Source organism: Poecile atricapillus, chromosome 1 (genome assembly GCF_030490865.1).
Source record: "Poecile atricapillus isolate bPoeAtr1 chromosome 1, bPoeAtr1.hap1, whole genome shotgun sequence".
NCBI classification, from domain to species: Eukaryota; Metazoa; Chordata; class Aves; order Passeriformes; family Paridae; genus Poecile; species Poecile atricapillus.
In genome coordinates this window covers 173,545,675-173,566,679 of record NC_081249.1, presented here as the reverse complement: position 1 = coordinate 173,566,679, position 21,005 = coordinate 173,545,675, and the positions used below count along the sequence as shown (strand labels likewise).

General features: G+C 38.9%; 1 protein-coding gene across 1 annotated transcript in view; it reads left to right on the top strand.

Annotated features, from left to right (window-relative positions):
- JAG2 (jagged canonical Notch ligand 2) overlaps nucleotides 1-17,705 on the top strand; it is a 68,454-nt gene extending 50,749 nt beyond the window's left edge. Inside the window, exons 13-26 of the mRNA XM_058858921.1 lie at nucleotides 1,484-1,634; nucleotides 1,880-2,044; nucleotides 2,589-2,702; nucleotides 3,703-3,816; nucleotides 4,188-4,301; nucleotides 5,226-5,342; nucleotides 6,004-6,031; nucleotides 6,891-6,976; nucleotides 9,190-9,303; nucleotides 9,501-9,616; nucleotides 10,759-11,004; nucleotides 11,449-11,580; nucleotides 12,596-12,752; nucleotides 15,392-17,705. Coding sequence (XP_058714904.1) covers nucleotides 1,484-1,634; nucleotides 1,880-2,044; nucleotides 2,589-2,702; nucleotides 3,703-3,816; nucleotides 4,188-4,301; nucleotides 5,226-5,342; nucleotides 6,004-6,031; nucleotides 6,891-6,976; nucleotides 9,190-9,303; nucleotides 9,501-9,616; nucleotides 10,759-11,004; nucleotides 11,449-11,580; nucleotides 12,596-12,752; nucleotides 15,392-15,864 — 2,127 coding nt within the window. The 3' untranslated portion in view covers nucleotides 15,865-17,705. The remainder of the gene's footprint in view (nucleotides 1-1,483; nucleotides 1,635-1,879; nucleotides 2,045-2,588; nucleotides 2,703-3,702; nucleotides 3,817-4,187; nucleotides 4,302-5,225; nucleotides 5,343-6,003; nucleotides 6,032-6,890; nucleotides 6,977-9,189; nucleotides 9,304-9,500; nucleotides 9,617-10,758; nucleotides 11,005-11,448; nucleotides 11,581-12,595; nucleotides 12,753-15,391) is intronic.
- Nucleotides 17,706-21,005: the final 3,300 nt, after the last annotated feature.

Here is a 21,005-nt window from a genome sequence, read left to right as displayed (position 1 = left end):
TACCAACCAGTTTAATAAAGCTGGTGGAGCACCTAATAGTTCATGAACTGTTTCTGCATAAGGATCATAACTTCAGTGCTCTACTCTGGGCTGATTCATACAATACTGTGTAATTAAAGTTTTAGCAAATGTGCTTGAATAATAGGGGGGAGTTGGCTGCTTGCCTTGTGAGCTGCAGGAAATATCTACCATTGATTCCAGATGCTAAAGTACCAGCTACTGAACTTGCATTTGGAAGGGGAAATTTACACTAATGGAAGGAAACAAATGGAGATATCTGATAGAGGAGATCTGAGAATCTTTCTCAGACTATAGCTATTTTTTTTTATAGCTTGCTTTGAATGTTCTGTGGGACAGCACGAAATGGTTTGCTGAAAAATTCTGTTGTGACTAAAATTGTACGTGCTCCTGTGAATTAAATACTTAATGCCATTTTTGTTCCTTCTCCTTTGGCTAGTTTTGCATTTTTCTCCTATTTAGCTACCAAACTGCTAAAAATAGGGATCAAAACCACTATTGAACTTAATTACATGTCTCTAAAGTTGAGTGCTATCTTTCTCCCAAGAGAGATGTGAAGAAGGAAAGACTGACTTGAGGGGAGAAAAGCAATTCTTAAGAAAAACAGTTTGGAGGAAAGATACTGTGATGTAAAAATATCCCTTTTGAAACTGCTTTGTGGATTTTGAGACCAATTCAGGACATCACAAATCTGTGATCTTGTGTGTCAGTCTAAAGCAGAAAGCAGCAGAATATTTTTGCCCCAGCAATGTCTATGTTAAAGGTTGTATTGATGGAAGTGAGGTTTAAATTTTGCTCTCTGGATCAGATGGTCAGAGTTCAAAATGCATCTCAAGTAACTGTGTATAAATTGGCGTGCTGATGGTGTTTGTTAAAATAAGGCCCCAAGTAGTTGGGTCTAACTAGATGTACTTTGAGCAGGAGGTGGGGAGTAGCTGACCTCTAGAGGTCCATTCCAAGCTGTGTGGTTTTATAATAAACTCTTATGTGTTAATTGAGATGGGAAGAGAATTTGCTCTAGGGGATGGGATATTGTTCAGGTTCTGTGGATTTTGAGTCTCTTGCAGACACAAAGCTGACAAGTGCACTGGTATTTAACTTGCCTTGTGGCACTTGGTAAGTGGGTGTGAAGGACAGAGAAGTGACTTACAATGATCCACAGAAGTTGCCGTGAGATGTCTCCTAATGGCTTAAGTAATTATTTACTGACTTATTGCAAATGTGCTTATTCAGCCTCTTCCAAAGGAGTACTTCTTTAGCAGTGTCAGAAACGCTTTGTGTTAGAATAGACTAAAGTAAGCTGAAGTTTCTGTCTTGCAGGATGGAATGCAATATTTATAATTCATAAACCTTAAAACTTGAGGTTCCTTGTACATTAGCTTCATCTGTGTCTCTGGCAAAGCAGATAATGCTGCTTACTCCTGGGAAATGAAGCAGCTGCTGCTAACTGTGGTCTCTCTTACAGATGGATATTGATTTCTGTGAACCTAACCCTTGCCAGAATGGGGCTAAATGTTATGATCTGGGAGGAGATTATTACTGTGCCTGCCCTGATGACTATGATGGAAAAAATTGTTCTCATCTCAAGGACCACTGCAAGAACAATTCTTGTAAAGGTACCTGCTGTTGTCCATAAATCTGTCTTGATGGTGGTACATTAAAAAAAAAAAAGAGGCATTTTGGGGAGCAGTATAATGCAGAAATGTTTTTATTGTGTTCAGTTGGACTTGATAAAATAATGAGGCAGTGAGGTAACTTACAGCTAACATAAAATCGTGATCAGTTTTAATTTTTGTAAAAGGTCTCTTAAAACTAAAATCTGATACAGATCATTAGTCTAAAGACCACACTTCTTTTTCAGTAATAGACAGCTGTACAATAGAAGTCTTCACTAACACTACGCAAGAAGGAATCCGTTTCATTTCATCCAATGTTTGTGGGCCTCATGGACGGTGTATTAGTCAGCCAGGAGGGAATTTCACTTGTGCTTGTGACAGAGGTTTTACTGGAACATACTGTCATGAAAGTAAGTAGGAGCTTGTAAAAGATTATTCTTTTTGCTCTAAATTTATTTTCAAGTTAACATTATGAAGCTTTACAACATAAAACATTTAGATTTCAGTAAAGTTGCATAAGGCAGCGTTTCAGATGTACTGCTTGAAATTGTTTCTTCTGGTAGCAGTCTTTGGAGTGCTTTATACTTCTGTGACAGAAAACTGGTTTTAGTCCAACTTCAGTGTAAAAGTGTCTGTACCCACTACCTTGATGTACAATCTCACGAGCCACAGATTTCTCCAAAGTGAGAATGATAAAGAGGGGACTAGAACTTGTATTGCTGGTCTGGGTGTTTTTAAACCCCTGGATATTCTTGCCAGGTAAGCATAATGCTCTGATTTGACTTGCTACAAGTGAGACAGTACAGCCAGAAACCCTACCAGGCTTGAAAACAGATGTTTGAGCTTTTCTTCTGCGTTTTTTTTTGTGCTGCTTTTCCTAGAGACACTGTGTAGATCACTCCTCAGAGGAGGTGAAAACAGCCTTGAGCAATAATTGTTGACATTTTGTTGTAGATATCAATGACTGTCTTGGGAAACCTTGCAAGAATGGTGGGACATGTATCGATGAAGTTGATTCATTTAGATGTTTCTGTTCAAGTGGCTGGGAAGGAGAGCTGTGTGACACAAGTGAGTACTGCTCTGTGTTGCAGGGCCAAATGATGCAGCTTTGTTTTAACAGAGATGGCTGGTATGTGCTTAATAATAGGATAGTTTCTCTGTGCTATAACTGTCTTGTTTGTAGAAGTATTTTCAGAAATAACTTCAGGTAGCTGCTCTAAAAACCTCAGCTCCTTTAAGGAGCAGAATCTAATTTTTTGGTATAGTTCTTATCTTAGGAGAAAACTTCTCCTGGGGATAGGCAAAATTGTTGGCCAGGAAGTGAACTAGGCCAGTTCATGGTTAAGACACCTCAGAGGAAACTGCAGTTGTTTCTTTTTCTGCTCTGAATGAAGCCCCTTCTAAAACATGATGGCAAGAACTCACTGAGACTTATTACAGGACATGCATCAATTAAGATGTGAAATATAGACTGAGCAGCTTTTGGCAGCTATTGCTGTCAGAACAGCCTTTTGTGTGGTCTAGATGAAGTTTATTCTGGAATACTTATGTTCCACCTATTAAAATGCTTGTCTCAAGTGAAAGGAGTTTTCTCTAAAATCCATGATTGTTTAAGTATGTTTAATGTGTGCACATACGTATGTATGTGGTTAAGCCACTTCTAATGGCTGTAACTCTGTTTTAAAACAGAACAGAAAAAGGCAGCCTTAACTGTCTCTCTCATCTCCCAGAATGTCCTGGGCTGCTATTCAGGACACTGTGGTCCCTACAAAGCAAGCTCTTCCTGAAGTTCAGAATACAGCTCTTTGTAAAAACAAAGCTACTGCGGTGCTTTACTCAGGAGCCATACCGAATGGTCCTTCTAAGCTTTCAGAGGGTCCTAATTCATGTTGTTCTGTATTAAATCAGATTATTTTCCTTGCTTGTATAAACATAACCTCATAATAATTAGGATTTCTGTCTTCCTAAGTAGCACAAAATTTATTTTCTTTATAAAGAGATTTTTTCTGTTTTCTCATGGCCTTGGCTGGGCTAGATCATCTAATATGAATAACTGGGTTTTTTTTAGATTTCAATGACTGCTCTCCTAACCCATGCCACAACGGTGGCCGATGCATTGATTTGGTAAATGACTTCTATTGTGAGTGTAAGAATGACTGGAAAGGCAAAACTTGTCACTCACGTAAGTGTTCCTTGCTTTGATCTTTAGATTACCCAAAGATTTATTTTCTTCTCGTGGGACTGGAGTTCCTGAAATTTAAAATAAAACAATCGCAGTAAAAAAATAGGTGCACTTTCATTACCCCTTCCAGTTTCCCAGTCACAAAATGGAACATTTAAGAAATATATTCCTTCATGTAGTGAAACATTTTCGTGAGAGATGTCCTTAGATTCCATTCTTTGGGTTGTTTATTGTAATACAGCAAGCAGAATTATGTGTTTCTGATACTGGTGCATTTATATACAAAGTCTCTTTAATTTTGTGATTAAAAAGTACCTGTTCGTAACATTCAGCAAGACCAGAAATTAAAACTGCTTTTTTGTGGTGTGTAGGTGAATACCAGTGTGATGCAAACACTTGCAGTAATGGTGGGACATGCTATGATGATGGAGACACATTCCGTTGCTCATGTCCTCCAGAGTGGATAGGAAGTACTTGCAACACTGGTAAGCTTTTAAAATTCTCTAGAGATGAAGCCAGAGGAAGCAGAGAAGTGTTTAAATAATCAACTGTTTAGTAAACAGACACAATGTTCTCACTGGCCAGTTCAAAGCTGTTCCAGTTGGGTGGTGACTGAAATTTAATTTCTTCCACTCACCTGACATGATACTGACTTTTAGGAAGCTGTTCTCCTCTGGCTGCTTATATGGTCTTTTCCATAGCTTCTCTTTTAAGCAGTTTTAGAAAACTTGGACTTGTGTCTTGACTTTTCTGTTGGTCTTTAGAGGCCCTGTGTAAAGGTTTTCCTGGGAACTTAGTCCTCCGCTTGGCTTACAGAGTCACAAGGTTTGTGATCATGAGGTGTATGAGCAGGCATACCCAGGAAAAATGAAATTAAGAGCTTCTACCTGGGGGATTTGCAGAGTTAATGCCTGCTGTAGGGAGCTACTTGATTCCCTGCCCTTTGGAGACTGAATGTAGTATGTGGTGCATCTTTCTGAAAAGGAAACTTCCATTATGATCAGGAAGTTGAATGAAGATAATTTAGCACAGTCTAATTTTCAGATGCAATTGCAGCTTTTAATCAAAGCCTGAGCTTTAAATACTAGTATTTTATTGCAAAGAATGCCTCACAGCCTGGATAACTCTGCCAAATAATTTAGCAGTACTTGAAGACTGCTTACACAAATGGGGCAGAAAGGAGGTAATTCCTTTTTAATAAAATTTCATGGTTCGATTAAAAAATTGAATTGGGACGATGGTGAAGGTGAGTGAGAGACTGTCACGTGATTGAGTGTTTTGGAGATTTTTGACCTTTTTGTAAGTTTTTAACTGTTGATTTAAACACCGTTTAAGGTTGTGATACTGACATACCCAGATGATAGGTACTCTGTTTTCTGGGCTAATAGACACTTTTTCTGTTTTCAAAGCTAAAAACAGCAGCTGTATTCTAAACCCTTGCATGAATGGTGGGACATGCGTTGGCAGCGGAGATTCCTTCTCGTGCATCTGCAAAGAAGGATGGGAAGGACGCACATGCACACAGAGTAAGGCTTTTCTCCTTTCTTCCCCTGCATCCCTCTGGGATATTGGGAGTGTCTGGCAGAGAGCTGTTAACTGAAACAAAGCGAGTTTATGGGGTTCATGTGCCAAAATATCTGAATCATTCAGAGTGGGAGGTAGGTAAAGAAAACGATGCTCGAGTAATGAATGAAGAGTTTGTCACGCTGCTTTTTGCGTCCTGCCTCTGCCAAAATAAGACTCTCGGCCTTCTATAAAAATAAAATTTTTGGAAATGTGTGCAGAGCAGGAAAAAATACTCACAGAAATAAGAATTTTAATAATGAAGAGTATCTGGAAAGGCAGGCAGTAGTGTATAAGCCACTTTCTCTGAGGATAGCAGTTAAGTGCTTTGACATACCAAGACAATGAATTGGTTAGGTGGAGTAAAGCCTGTAACTTTGTTTTTTAGTTTCTTCCCCCAAGGGTGTAGCATTGGGACTGGAAGGGAAACTCTAAATTTGAGTTCTGTTTTTACTCTGCCTACTGTTGATATATATGATAATTGAACTTTTTTTGCAAGTGTGGAAGAAAACATTCAGTTCTGTATATTTTTCTTATCAAATGTAGTGGCTTCTGAACTATAGTGTTATATTTTAGAAAATAAATTGTGCCACTATTTACACTATCCAATATTCTTTTTTCTAGATACCAATGATTGCAACCCTCATCCATGGTAAGTACACAAACTCCTGTCCTGTACCTATTGTGAAAATAAAAGTGAGCACAGTAATATAGATGTACATTACAGATTAGAATTAATTTTACTCTGAAATAATTGAAGCCAGCCTCTGGAAAATATCTTATAACCTTTTTTTTTTGCTATGCCATATCTATTCCTTGACAGCACCAAAGACCACAAAATGATCTTGAATTGATTCATGTATGAACAAATAGAAGTATTTCAGTGTAGTCTCCATGGTGGAACTGACCACTAAGTTACAGTGCTATGAAGTGAATCACATATGATAACATTTGAAGCATTTGTAATTGGATAGAGGAAAAAATGAGAAATCAAAACCTGTTAGCTTATAGCAAATAATTTTAAATATAAAAATGTCCTGTTTGACCAATTACTATGTATAAATGTGTTTAAAAACAAAACTGAATTTTTGGGAGATAAAATGGGAACATTTTAAGTACAGAGGCTGATATTTATGGTTGAAGGGGGAAAAAGCTTGCATGGATGAAACAGTATACCTTATCTTTCTCAGTTGTCCACTCTGATGCCATAGTCTGTGCTTCATGTATTAAAAAAACAAACAAATTTGGAAAACTTTGGGCTTTCTTAGTGTTCACTTGAAAGTGCTGTTCCACCTCATTGAGTTCTGTGGCTGTGCTTCCTCATGGATCTGTGTGGTGTTGCTGTGTAATTGCTGACTTGCTAAGCAATATTGTTTATCTAGCATTATGCTTTTGCTCTTGATAGAAATAAATTGTCCCTCAAAAGAGCAGCAGAATCTTTAATTAAAAAAGCTTTAATTGACCAATGAAACAATGTAGATGGCTTGTTAACTGCACTTTTTTATTTACAGTTACAATGGAGGGATCTGTGTTGATGGAGTGAACTGGTTCCGGTGTGAATGTGCCCCCGGCTTTGCTGGTCCTGACTGCAGAATTAGTAAGTACCTGCATGGGTAAAGACCTGGATGGTTGTACCACTCTGCACAAATTGGAAAGAGCACCTGGTGACCCTTTGTGCATTAGCTCAGCTGAATTCCAAATAATGAAGCAGAAGCCACCTGTTAGCCAGGTACTGATACCTTGTAAATAATAGCAGGTTATGGTCTGTTACTCATTTCATTAAATGGCACTGAAATGAGTTGGCTTAAATCATGCTTAAAGCCTTGATTGCTGGATTTTCTTGGACAATTCTGTTTCTGGGGTTCTGGCTTCATAGAAGCTTAAATTTTAATTATTTCTCTGATGATAAGCATCTTGTTGGTAAAGATAACATATATCTGAATGTGTTCCAGCGTAAGAAACCAGAATGCACTGAGACATTCCAAATGGAAACAAAAACATTGAGTGTAGTGCTGGCACTTGAATAACAGAAGTATGATAAAGGTCTTTCAAAGCTGGAAAACAAATGTGTTACACTGCATTTATTCTGTAGGGTAGAGGCTAAAAAGAAGGGTGAAACACAGATCCTAAAAGTGTGTTGAAGTGTTGTGGAACAGGCTGCTGTGGGGGGTTTTGTTGTTTGGTTGTTTTTTTGGGTGGTTTTGTCTTTTTAAAGGAATTTTACCATTTTGACTTGAATATATACCTTATTTTGACACTTCATATATACCTTATTTTTACTTTCTGCTTTGGAAGATCAGACTTTGAATCTTCTATAGCTTCAATGCTTCTATGCTTGGTCCTTCCCACTCCATCAGTATGGTGATGTGCTTTCAGATTGAGACTTCATCCTCATTCTGGCATAGAGAAAATAAACCAGCACTTCTGGTTGGAGGGCAGCTGCACCATTTGTGGAAGCATCAGCTTAGTGATGATACAGAACCAGGCATGGCAGATCATTGTGTGTCTAGATCCAGATACCCAGAAAGGGATATTGAATTCTACCTGCCTGCTCCTCTTCCCCTTGAGGCTAGGATGTCACAAATACAAATACTGTGCATTTGTAATGGAGCTGCAGACATTTTTTTACTTGTTTAGACTGGTATAGATGGAAGGAGTAGCTCTGAAAAAAATGCCTTTTATGGCTGATACAGAAACAGAGTTAAGTCACCTTTTTCAGCATACAGGGGCTGGAGAATCTTAAATCTATATATCATGAAGACAGGAGGAAAGAGTAGTTAAACCCTGCTGAAGTTTAGATCTTAGTGCACTTTTGAAGGAAGCTAAAAAAGAATCAAAAGTTCTTCCACATCCATTGGATTGTTTTGCATTGCCTACAAGTGTAACAGTCTCATACTGCCATTTACCACATTCACTTTCAAAGTCCTGTACTTTAAAATGAGCTGTTACCATGTGTTGGACAAGAGCTGGTGTTTAAACAATTTTCTCGGGGGTTGGAAAGGGCATTCACACTCAATGAAAGGAAATTTTTCCAAAGATGCTTTGGAAGAGAGAGGTTCTGGTTGAAAATGAAGCAGCTGGTGCCTGTGGCTCACAGCTTGATAAGTTGGTTTCTGTTGCATAGGGTATTGGTCACTTCCCCAGGATAACAAATGACACATTGCTGTCCATCTGAATGAACCATGTTTCCCTGCCTTTGTCCATTGGTTTCTGTGGCTGAGCCTCTAAATCTTTGATGGTTTTTTTTTAAAGAGGCTTTTATGCTGGGTGTCTATGTATTAAAGTAATCTACTCACTATTTCAAGGTTATTAATGTTCATCAAATGTGTTACAAACCAAACTGTTACTCTTCTGCCTTACAGTCATTTGTAATGCAGCAAGTCACTTCTTTGAACATTGTTGAACAAGATCATTGTTCAGCTCTTGCACTCTGATAACTTTATGAAAGCACATGCTTTTGTATGAAGCCTAAATGTCTGAGATTAGTCCCAGAACAGGATGTGAGACTCGTTCTGTAGCTGAATGTGGACAAGGCATTAACACCTTCAGCTGTCCAGCACCTCTGCTCTGTGAGATGAGTCAGCATATGACTGCTGTTTTGATTATTACAACTTCAATTAGGGTGCAATTATGAGAAATCTGTTACAGGTTATTGCTGAAAAGGCAGAACTGTTTAATTGCAAGATTAGTTCTGTAACCACACTGTCCTTTGCTAAAAAGAAAGGAGGTACTGTTAGATAACACCTCAGTAAATTATTAATTACAATGTCCTGTGTCCTTGTCACTGAGTTTTACCTATTTTCTGTCCAGATATTGATGAATGCCAGTCTTCTCCTTGTGGATATGGTGCCACCTGTATAGATGAAATAAATGGATACCGATGCACTTGTCCTCCTGGAAGAATTGGTCCTAGATGCCAAGAAGGTATTCTTATATCTGTAATCAACCTTTACCCAAAACACAATAGGGCACAATGTAGCCAGTATAAAGTTTATATCTATATATAGTAGTCTGATCAGTAAGGAACAGTAGCTAATATTTTTAATTTAAATTTGTATAATATTTCTAACTTGAAGGGGTAAAGTGTCTGAATGTGCTTTTTGGTTTGTATTTATCTTTAGTGATTGGAATTGGAAAGCCTTGCTGGCTTAAAGGAATGACCTTTCCCCATGGCAGCCGGTGGGAACAGGAGTGCAACAGCTGCCACTGCTTGGATGGACGTATTGACTGCACCAAGGTAGGCATTTTGGCCTATTTTCTTAAATTCCTGTGGCTGATACAAACTCATTGTTCTTTATGCACAAGTTAGTCTTTGTCTCCTCCAAATTTCCTTGTTTTTTTTAAAAAAAAGTGACTTCCTGTAAAAGTAGTTATGGATTGTCTTTAATATCGTAAGTTACTGTCCTGCTGTCTACCTGCTAGAACAGGCTCTCTAGACAATTTTTTGCAGAAAATGAAATACAAGCTGGAATAAACAATGAATAAATTACAGTGCTGAAGCTTTGCAAACACAGTTTTAGAACGTCTGATTTTGTGAAATGTGAGTTCCAAGGTGGAGGACATGTAGGAAGAAATTTTCCCTGGGTATTAACTGCCTTTTTGAATTGTCCTTTAGTAACTTTATGAATTGACAGCTTTCAACCTTTTTATATTTATTGTGGACTAGATCCTGGTGGTTTTGTGACTGAGGGAAAGTAAGACCTAAATGCAGATGGAGCGCGTGCCTTAAATTCAATTTGTCCATGTGTGGTATTAGGTTTAGAAATCCCTATGTTCCTAATAGCTGTACAGTGCTATGTAGGATCTTGAAGGCTATGTGAAACTGTAGAATATCCCAAGTTGGAAGGGACTCACAAGGATCTTCCAAGTCCAGTTCCTGGAATGGAGCCATGTTTGGAAATTTGCTTCACCCAGTAATTTGTGGGTACCAGCAAACTGTTACCTTTTGGGGAGCATGGTTGGAGTGGTTGTGCTTATCACCAATGTGCATCAGCTCTTAACATATTCACTGTTCTCTGGCAGAGGTCTCAGTGTGAATGTTGAAGAAATTAATCTTTGTGGTGATATTTCTCTTTCTATATTGTAGAAGCCTAGAGGACTAGATTAAAATAAACACTTAAATTTCTGTATAACTAAGTGTAGCAAATCCATCAACTTGTAAGGAGATATGCCCAGTCAGTGGTTTCTCAGATTATCTTTGCACAGATTTTTACTCTTGTATCTGTACTAAATGTCCTCATTTCATGGAGAGCAGTTCCATCTGCCTCTAGGACTACAGCAGTATCAAAAGATAGATATTTTTCAATGTGAATTGCTTCTTTGGATTTGATGTATGAGAGTAACTACCTGTAAAAGTGCTTTGTTCTTTTTAATTTCTAGGTGTGGTGTGGAAAAAAGCCTTGTCTGTTACACAAATACTGGGATAATTCCAATAATCAGTGTCCCATGGGTCAAGAATGCCAGGAGAAGTATATGAAATGCTTTCAGCCGCCATGCACAGACTGGGGAGAATGCAGTGCCTCTGAACCTCTGCCTAGCAATATCAAGTGTCTGCCTAATTCTGGGTACTTGGACAATGATTGTGCTAGGATTACTTTAATTTTTAATGGAGACAAAGTACCCCAGGTGAGAGTGGAATTATTACTGAAGTATGGCAGTATATGTAGGGATCTAGTCTATGTCACAGCATGAAAGATTAAGGTTTCTAGTATGGCTCCTTGCTATTATAAGCTTGCAAATTTTATTAATTAACTCTTCTATTGCTTTTAATTGTGCTTTGTCTAAATGATGAGGCAAAATTCGGGTTTGTACTGACTATTTTATCTTCTTGAGTCTTGAAGAACTATTTACATTTCAAGATGGGCTCAGACTGTACTAACATAATTATGCAAGCTCAGTTTTTTTTGCCCTTCATTCCAAAACCCTGTTCTTCACTTTTCTGCCCTTTCTTGCTCCCTTCTTTGCTGCCTTCATCAGTTCTTAGCAACTGTGAGAACTCTGCAGATCCTTATGTTTACATGCTATTTTTTACTTGAACTAAAATGGCACAATCTCCCTCGCTTCTAACAGGGCACTACAACAGAAAATATCTGTTCCGAAATCCGGTATTTACCAGCTACTAGGACTGTTTCTAGGGACAGAACTCTGATAATATTGTGTGATCCGTCTTACTCCACAGAGAACGCAGTGGAAGTTGCTATTGTAAGTATAAGACGTGTGTGTATATATGTATATATATACAAAAATGTTTTCTTATTAGTTTTTGCTGGGGAAGAAGTTGTTCAAGCTTGTTTCACTTGAATGCAGGTGGAACAATCCGTGGCTTAGTCTTGTCTGCAAAGCAATTTTGTGATCTCACAATTTCCTACACTGCCAGAGAGCTGAAACTGCAGGTTTTGTTAATGATAGATGGCTACTACAGGCTTATGAGAAATTACTCTAAAGACTAGTTCAGCCCAAATTAGTGAACAGGTGCCTACTTGTTCTGTCAGAAATCTTGGGCTCTTGACCTCCTCAGTAAGGAGATACGGTTACATGTGGCAGGATTGTTTCTGTGAAGAGGTTTCTGCTGTGCATTTAGTGTATGGCTGCTTCAGGAATGTTCTTTAAATACAAGGTACTAAGTGAAAAGTGGCAGAAGGTTCAAGTTGAGTAGATGGAAGTCACTGTTATCCTAGTGAACTGAAGACTTGCTTTAGATGCATTTACAGCTCAATCACCCTATGCCTGTGTATAGCTTAGTTTTCAAGAAAAAGTTTTCATGATACCTATTTATCCAGGCAGAAGCTGGACTGTCTCTGCTAGTACTGTAAAGTGCATTCTGAGCCACAATGCAGGGAGCAAAGTGTATGGTATAAATAGAGCAGACTGGTACTAGTCCAAGCTTCTATCTAGATAATCCACATATCTTGAACTGCTCCAAACTATGACTAAGTTTAGCTCATCAGTTAAATAACATGGAAGTCACTGCCTTTCCTTTGAGGTATGTTAAGTTAACAAGTAGGTGTGCTACCCACCAAGTCTGACACTGCATATGCAGTTTGGGTAGAGCCAGCCATGCTGTTGCTGTGGTAAGCTTTTAGAGAACTGTTTGTAGCTAGTCTCAGGCAAATTCAACTGAGTGAACTCAATTAAGATGTTGCTGGATTTATAAAGTACGTTTCCATGGTTAGGTGACTGCAATAACTTCTTGTTTTCCCCCTTCACTCCCTTTTAGTCCTTTGTCCCACACCGAGATGAACAAGATAACAGCCTCATTCAGAATGCTGCTAATACAATAGTAAATGCCATCACCAAGCGACAGAACAGCACGGTTATGTTGGCAGTAACTGAAGTCAAAGTCGAGACCATCGTTGTCGGGAATTCATCATCAGGTAAGGTTCCAATGCACACCTCCTCTGTGGTGTGATTTCTGTTCCCCTGCTATCAGACTTCTCTTATCTTTCTTTACACATTGGAGAAAATGATCCCCCAGGTTGTCTTTAGTTGCTGTTACTAACTGATGAGAAAGTGCCTTGGAGATCATGATTCTGTCCTTGTGTGCTAGTTTAAACTTAACCTCATCCCTAACATGATTTTCCCAGATACTCTTGCCATGGTTTTGGTTCTGACTTCCAGCCCAGCTCTCCAGCCGAAGCACACCTTTCATAAGATCAGGAGTTGTTCTTGTGTGCAATTCCAATCCTATCCAATTCTCCTACATTAACCTTAAACCAACCTCAGCCCTTGATGCTGCTGGCACTGAGGCTGTGAAGAAATGAAAATATGGGGAGAAGGAAGGTGTGGTATGATACCAATCTCTTCTGAAGTGCTCGTGTGCTATTTATTTACCTTAACAAGAGTCAAAGATGCCTAGTCTCTTCCAATACTTGGCCATGATGTAAAATTTCACTCTCTTTTTCAACATGTGTTTTTCACTAGTGCACAGCTGGCTTCAAATGTAGCATTTGTTCCTCTTTAAAAGGATATAGGGCGATTGGAGACCTTTATCTCTGAATGCTGGCTCTCCAAGAGCTGTGCCAAAATAAGCTATTGGAGGTTTTGCATGGCTGTGTTCCTGCCTGGGGGAGGCAGGAGACGAGCTTGTGGAAGACCGCTGGTAGGCTCAAGTTCAACTAAGCCCCAGAGTGAAAATCTTACAATGGTAGGAGGCTCTCCCAACTTTTTCCTAGACCTCCCCAACATAATCTTCTGGAAGATCTTCCATCCATAGTCCAAACGATTAGCAGATTGCCTGGTTCCACTTCCCTTTCATTTTCCTTCTAGGAAATGCCTTTCATCTGTTAAAGTCTTGGCAAATGCGCTGTTTCCTCAGTTCTCCTGAAGGAGTGTGCCTGCTTTGTGCTTGCCTTAAACAGCAGTTGTGTACAAGATAAGGAATCTAGCTGGGATTTTGACATACCTCAGCCTCTGGCTTTTCTGATTGCATATTAAATTCTAGGGCTAAAGGGAGGCAGATTATTTTGCCTCCTACCTCAATAAGATTTAAAGATTCTCCCAAAATAGTAGATTAATTTGGGTTCTCTTGCAAAATGGTTTCCAGACTCCTCATTTTAGTATGAGTGCTCAGCATTGACCACTGGCCCCAAGTTCTTTAAGTGGAATTGTTGTGAAACAAACTAACCTGTTTTTTGATTTTATTTGTTGTATTGCTGCCCTTTAATTGGTTAAGGTGGGTGAAAACCTATCAGAACTTGTGGTGCAAAGCCCTATGTGTTGAGAATCTCATCCCATTCATGATATAATGTTAGGTTGCTTATGAAAAATCAGGATAGAGTAGCAGCTATGAGTGCAATCCTTCCCGTAACTGTTAAAATACAGTTTGGAGATCCCTTGAGGCCAACCACATTGGCAGTTTACTCACCCTCCTTTACCAAAAGGAAATGTTTGAGAATGTGTCACATTCCACATAACAATGTGCTCAGAAGACACTTGAACATTGGAGCGAACGACCGTGGTGTTGAAACAGTGATTGTTTTTGTATAGTCATTTCCAGGTTATTCTGTAAGCAGATGTCATAAAACTGCTGAGGGAATTTATGTTTGGATCAGGCACTAGAGTGGTGGGTTGATAGTGTTTGTCTTCAGAGCTGTTGAATAACCCTGTTGCTCTCTATAAAAATACCTCATCTCTTGTTGTCCCTTACTATGTGTTTTTGCTTATCAAGAAGAACAGATAAAAGTTGTTATTCTCTCCTAGCTGTACAGCTCTTGAGGAAGGAGGGCAGAAGAAATCCAAATACACATACATTTTTCAGAAATATTTTCCTAGAGAAGTACTCTGTGTCTATGTAGCTGGGAGAACACTGTAGTGATGTTTGGATTGGGAGAGTAGAGAAAAGCAGTTGCCACAACAACTTTTGTTTGTTCATTGAGCAGGGAAGACTTTTCTCTCTAGGGCCAATACTCTGATATTTCGCCCTGAGGTAGAACAGGAACTTCCTGAAGAATGCATGGCCAATTTGGTTACATAGGCCTAACCTGAATGGTTTTGGAGATCATTGATCCATAAACATCCATAGACACTGATGGTAAAGGACTGTTCTTTCTGATGATAAATGCAGGACATATTTGTGGTGCAAGTGCCAGTACTTCTAGACCAACTTAGAGGCACAGTGCTCCATTGCCTGCCTCCTGCTAGGATAAGGTTTTTCTTCGGAGAAAATCCTTATCCTAGCGTGATTATTCAGGTTTTCTTGGCCAAATTTGAGTAGATGCTTAAGAAAGATGCTACTTAACAAAAGCAGTTTGTCTGTTGGAGGGGATAAAATATCTCAGAGTTTTCCTCCCTCATCATTCATCATGTAAAACTAAACTAGTAAAGAGCACTTTCACATGGACCTGGTGCATTCAGGCAGTTGTTATTGTGCTGTAATGACATTCTTACTCCCTTTCTCCTAAAAACAGTTCAGGGGATCACCTGTAGTTAAGTATGGATGCTTCTCTTGCAAATGTCCGGTGCTGTGTATCTTGTTCTGTTAACGCAAGACTTTTTCTTTCTATTTGCCCTCTAGATTATTTGGTTCCAATTCTTTGTGCAGTATTTAGCATTGTGTGGCTGACTTGCATAATCATCTGCGTGTGGTGGACTCGGAAGAGAAGAAAAGAGAGAGAGAGAAGCCGTCCTCCCAGAGAAGAGGGTGCCAATAACCAGTGGGCACCTTTAAATCCCATAAGAAATCCTATAGACAGATCTTACAGTAACAAAGACATTCGTTATGAATGCAAAAACTTCATATCTCCTCAAAAGAGAACTTGTGATGCAGTAGAGGAGTATGTAGAGTATGAGGAAGAGGAGGATGAAGAGGAGGAAAGAGATGAGGAAATGGACAAATTCCTATCTCACAAACTCGCAAAGCCTTTGCCGACAAAGGTGTCTGACACATCAGAGAGCAGTCCAATAAAGAAATCCCATCAAATAGGCAAAATGGACAACAGATCTGTAAAAAATGTGAATGCATCAAACTTTGAAGGCAGTAGAGACTAACCTGTATTTGGGATGTGGGCAGACTGCGCCTGCGCTTTTGCTGGGGAGGGGAAAAATTGACATCTCCACTTTGCATCAAGGACTAAAAATATCTGGAGTCAAATGTTCATAGTTTCTTTATTTTGCGTAAAAAAAATAAATAAAAATAATAAATAAAATTTATTTTGTTTCTTTAGCCTTGTATAAATTATTCAATGACTGTCAGATGAAAAAAAATGAGTAATCTTTGATAGTTGCTATTTTTGTAAAGTTTACTTATAATACACTCGCTATGTGGCAGAGGAGAGGTTGTATTTTCAATATGTGTAAAGTTTATTACAAAAGACTGTACACTGTTTACAGAATGTATTTCTTTTTATTACTTACTCTAATTTAATGGTGGCTTTAAAACCTCCTGGTTGAGGAAATTGTGTGAACTTTAAACTGCTTTCTTGACTTTGAATCTCTATTAATGGCAGCTCACTGCACTTGTTACGTTAGTAGCTTCTGTAAGATTTTTTCCAAATTTGCCTTACACACTTTGTAATAGGAACAAAAAAAAAAAATATAGAGATCTTTCAACTGTGGTTTAAAAGTGGCCTTTTTATTTCTGTTTAATTACTTTAGAATTGCAGTATTGAAGCATGTGACAAGTGCCTTGAGATTAAACTTTTTCTATAGCAACTGTCAAAGACTGCCATATCAATATAGTAAAATTGTGAGAACTCTAGGTTCCCCAACTGACACAGTTTATTTTCTAATAGTGAAAGTGCTTTTTTGTAAATATGTACATATTAAATGAATCACTCTGTATATTTGATTTAATAAGTTAAATATTTTGGTCTTTTTTTTTTTTTTTACATGTCATTCCTTTTAATTTATGTTGCAGAAAAGGAGGTTCTATGGCAGTTTATAAGACTTTTTTTGGTATTATGTCCAGATTAGAAAATGATGTTAATACAATCAATGTTAGGAATCTGTTGGTCATTTGTATTTACATAGGAACATAACCACTTACATGTAAATAGATCCAGAAATGTTTGTTTATCCCCATGTTCAGCCCATCTCAAGAACACTAACGGGTGCATCTACTGTACAGTACCAACATAGAGAGGCATTGTTTTTTTCTTTTGTGAATATGTTAATTACATGTGGTATTACTTTTTTTTGCGTTTAAATACAGGCCTAATGAAGGGAACAATATTTTCCTCAATCTTGTTTCTGTTGTGCTTTATTCATCTTTTGCTCTAAAGGAAAAAAGCTGGCAAGCTCAGAGGATGGGGAGTACCTCAGTAGAAATGGTTAAATATTATGGAAGGCTTATGCTTTTTTTTTTTTTTTTTAAGGCTTTTATTATTGCTGTTAACTGGGCAGACTGTAAGTTTATTTTAATTACTGAAGAAGCATAACACTACATACACCTAGTTACCCTACCACTGAGAGGAACGGATGTCTGAGAGTGTAAACTCTGGCCCACAAACAATGTAAACATGAATGTTTTGAAAGCAGTTATTTTATACAGGAATGCAGGATTTGCTTTGCAGGATCATCTGTTTTAGTACATTTTTTTGACATGTTCTTAAAAAAAAATAAAACCTTTCAGAAAAGAAACTATTTATTAAAGCATTTTATAATGATGTTTGTTGTAACTTTTTTACTTGTGCTAAATATTCAAAACTTATTTTGATAACCTGGTTAGGAGTTAGTTTAGAAAAGGGTACTATCCTTCTCATGTTCCCCAGTATAATCCTGAGTATTTAAACCAAAACCACTTTTTTTCTGCTACTCTTGTAACTTTTTGTACTGTAATGCTGCTGTCTTCCATAATCTAATAAAATGATTCCCTCATTGTGTGTAAGATACTCCAGATTGTTGTTTGCTTTCTAAGTGCTTGGAGCTCGGATGTGACCAGGCTAAGTAGAGGAGAAAGTCCACCTTTAATTCCTGGTCCTTCCCGTAACGCGAGCGTGCAGCACCGAGCGCCGGTGCTTCCTGAGCCGGCCCGGCAGCCTTGTCCCACGGCCAGCCTGTGGAGGAGGTGCTGTCCTCCTTAGAGACACCTGCAGCTCCCAAACTGGGGCTCTCCCTGCTGCCATAAACACCAGGGCTCTGTTCATCTGCCAGCAGCTGCACTGGATGATCCCTGTGGGTGCCATCCAGCTCGGGATGTTCTGGGTGTCCCATGTGCCTGTTTTGCAGTGGTTCTCCTCCTGGCTGCTCAGTGAAGCCTTGTCTGAGCAGAGTTTGGCTTCCTGGGGTGAGAAGAGGGCTGGCTGAGCATGCAGGGGCCTGAGGGGGAGATGTCCTTTCCTAATTGTGTTGGATTTTGAAGTAATGTCTCTCTACTCTGCAGCCATTCAGAGCTTTTACATGCCATGCTCCAATCTCAGTTGAGGTCTATTTCTGTAACAGTTCCTTTATATATGTCTTACATAGGAAAAGATGAATTTCTGCATGATAATATGGCATAAAAGTTGAATTTTTTCTAATAGCTATCAGCGTCCGAGGCAGAATTCTGGATTCTAGCAGAATTTTTATTCTAGTTATGATACAGCTACTTTTTATTGCATTTCTTGGAGAATTTGCTTGTCTTCATCATGACAGAAACAACTCTCAGCTCAGTTCTCAAAATCTGTTTTCTTTCTCAAAAGGAGAAATAATAGATTTATGTGTTTGGAATAAGGTCACCGCTGTTCTGTCATGTAGTCATGAGCTGGCTCATTGCTCCCAAAGGTGCAAATTCTGCTTATTCCCAGTACTGAGGTAGCACATGCTTCAGCATAAGGGGGCACACCGGTGCTCATCACCCACTGTTGTGAACAAAGGAACTGATCTATGTCCAGGAGCTGTTCCCCTGTGGATTCTCAAAATCACCACAGGCAAGTGTTCAATTTTGTAGTGCTCTTTCCCTGCCAAAACCAAGAATTATTTGATGTCTCCTTCATGTGATGAGTGAGTTACATACACTGAGATACGTGAAACAAGATTAATAATGTTAGGAGGATAAACAAAAAAAGTAAACTTTGCACAAATTGACCATGGTCGATTTTCTGCAGATCTTATTTCTATGCTGCTCTTAAGTTACTTGTATGTCTCCACATGCTTCATCTCACCTTATTCAGTAGTTTTGTTTCCTCTTGATTTATTTTTACAGGAGATGTTGAACTCTTGCATCTCGAATACTTGCTGATGCACATGTGCTAAGCATTATGGTGCTGCCAGAATCCTCTCTGTTGCAAGAACGACATAATGAGACAAACCAATAAATGGACTCTTGTGATTTTTCTAAGTGATGAATAGTTGTGGGTTAATTTTTCTTCACTGATGCTCTAGCCAAGACCTGATGTTAACCTGAAACACCTGCTGAGCTCAATTTTTTTTTGGCCATTTGCTGTTGTTTGGTTTGTTCTCCAGAAGGCCACATAATTATTTTTCTTCAGGTCTGACTGTGCTTGGATGGAAAGTTAATGTATCCAGTAAAATAGCTGACTCTGCCCATACTTTTTCAAGAACAAGCTAAGGGTTGAAAGGCTTTTCAGTCACTGCCTTTAAAGCTGCAGAGGACACCAGTTGCTGTTCTAGTTGTGAGGAAACTTGGACAAAAGGGATGGGGTTATAGCGTGTGACAAATTTGCAGAGGAATTTGTGTTAGAGATATGACATGTGAATGAATTGAACTCCCTCATTTTACTGAGTGCTGGTGGGCCACCCTAGTGCTTTGGGTGCACTGGAGAAAGGATGAGCCTGAAGAGCAGCTCAGACAGCTTGTGAGCTGTCCTGGGCAGCTGGCATCCCTTAGGCAGTCTAGCAGTGACCTTTAGGAGGTTTCTTGTGAGTGAGAGGAGTAGAGATTGTCTTTGCTCTTTCTCCATTCTCAGCACTAAGGCTGGTGCTTGTATCAAGCTTAGAATATTGCTCTTGCTGTGAAAAAATTATGAGACTCTCATTGCTCTGTTCAGTGCTGCAAAGCAGTCCCTGGCTAGCCCTGTGTTCTTATTTCATCACAGGCAGTGAGATAAAGAATGGGCTTATAAAACAGTAAAGGAATAAAAGGTCCCCTTGAGAATGAGAGATGACTAAATCCTTCCCAAGTCCATCCTTGTTTCTTTATGAGCATATGGGACTTTCTGCTTTTGCTCTGTATACATTTGCTCTGTATATTTTTTCAGTGTGACAGGGACTTAGTCTAAGTGCAAAAATATCTCTTCTTCAACCACTTGATTGTAAACATGTGCTTGCAATCAAAAGTTTATAAATTAATGTCATAAGTAATATTCCTAAGTAGGAAGTTTTGGGTTGTTTATGAGAATCATTAAGTTTCATGGTTCACTGGGTCACCTTTTCCCTTGGAAAAGATAGATTGCATCCATCTAGGAAATCTGGATGGTTTATACGAATCTCCTTTTTATATTGTATATACTATTTCTAGAGCAAGAAGAAACAGACAATGTACAGGGCAGAGTACATTACAAATGAGCTGAACGGAGACCCACCTGTCCTGCTTCAAAGTTAATAATCTGTGTTTTTCTGCAGACAATCAGCATGATTTTGTACAAATCCTTCTCAAAGGATACTTTGCACTGTCTTTATGAAAGGAGTACATAAATCAACTACCTTGAGGGATCAATGAGCCAATCTTCAGAAGCTCAGAAGAAAAGCTCTATTTAGTTTTATTCCCTGGCAACAAAACTGCTTATTCAGTTTTTTTCCTAGATGAGAAAAATCATGGAAAACTTATGCAATATTGAGGAGATGTCGTGTTTTCTCTCATATTAATGTACTTCATCCATTATTTCTTTTTATAATCACTGAGACACAAGGAATGAATGTTCTTTGCCTAAGTCAAAATAAGATTTCTTGGTTTCCAGTGGTGGATAAAGCAGAAGGATCTCTTTGCAGGTGTAAATGTGACATTCTGTAAGGATGCAAGACCATGATTAGGGAGGCAGGATGTTTTCTGGCCTTTGGGCTCCCAAGAGAGGCTGATGCTTTCAAATGTTCTGGCAAAAAAAAGGACCCAACAGCCAACCAAATGCAAATCCTTCAGCCCTGTTGGGTAGGGAGAGACTTGCTAACTTGTGCGCCTTTCTCAGCTGCTACCCTGTCTTTTCTTCCACCCATCTGAAGGAGGCTTGGGTTGGAGGGGACTTCTCCCTGTGGCA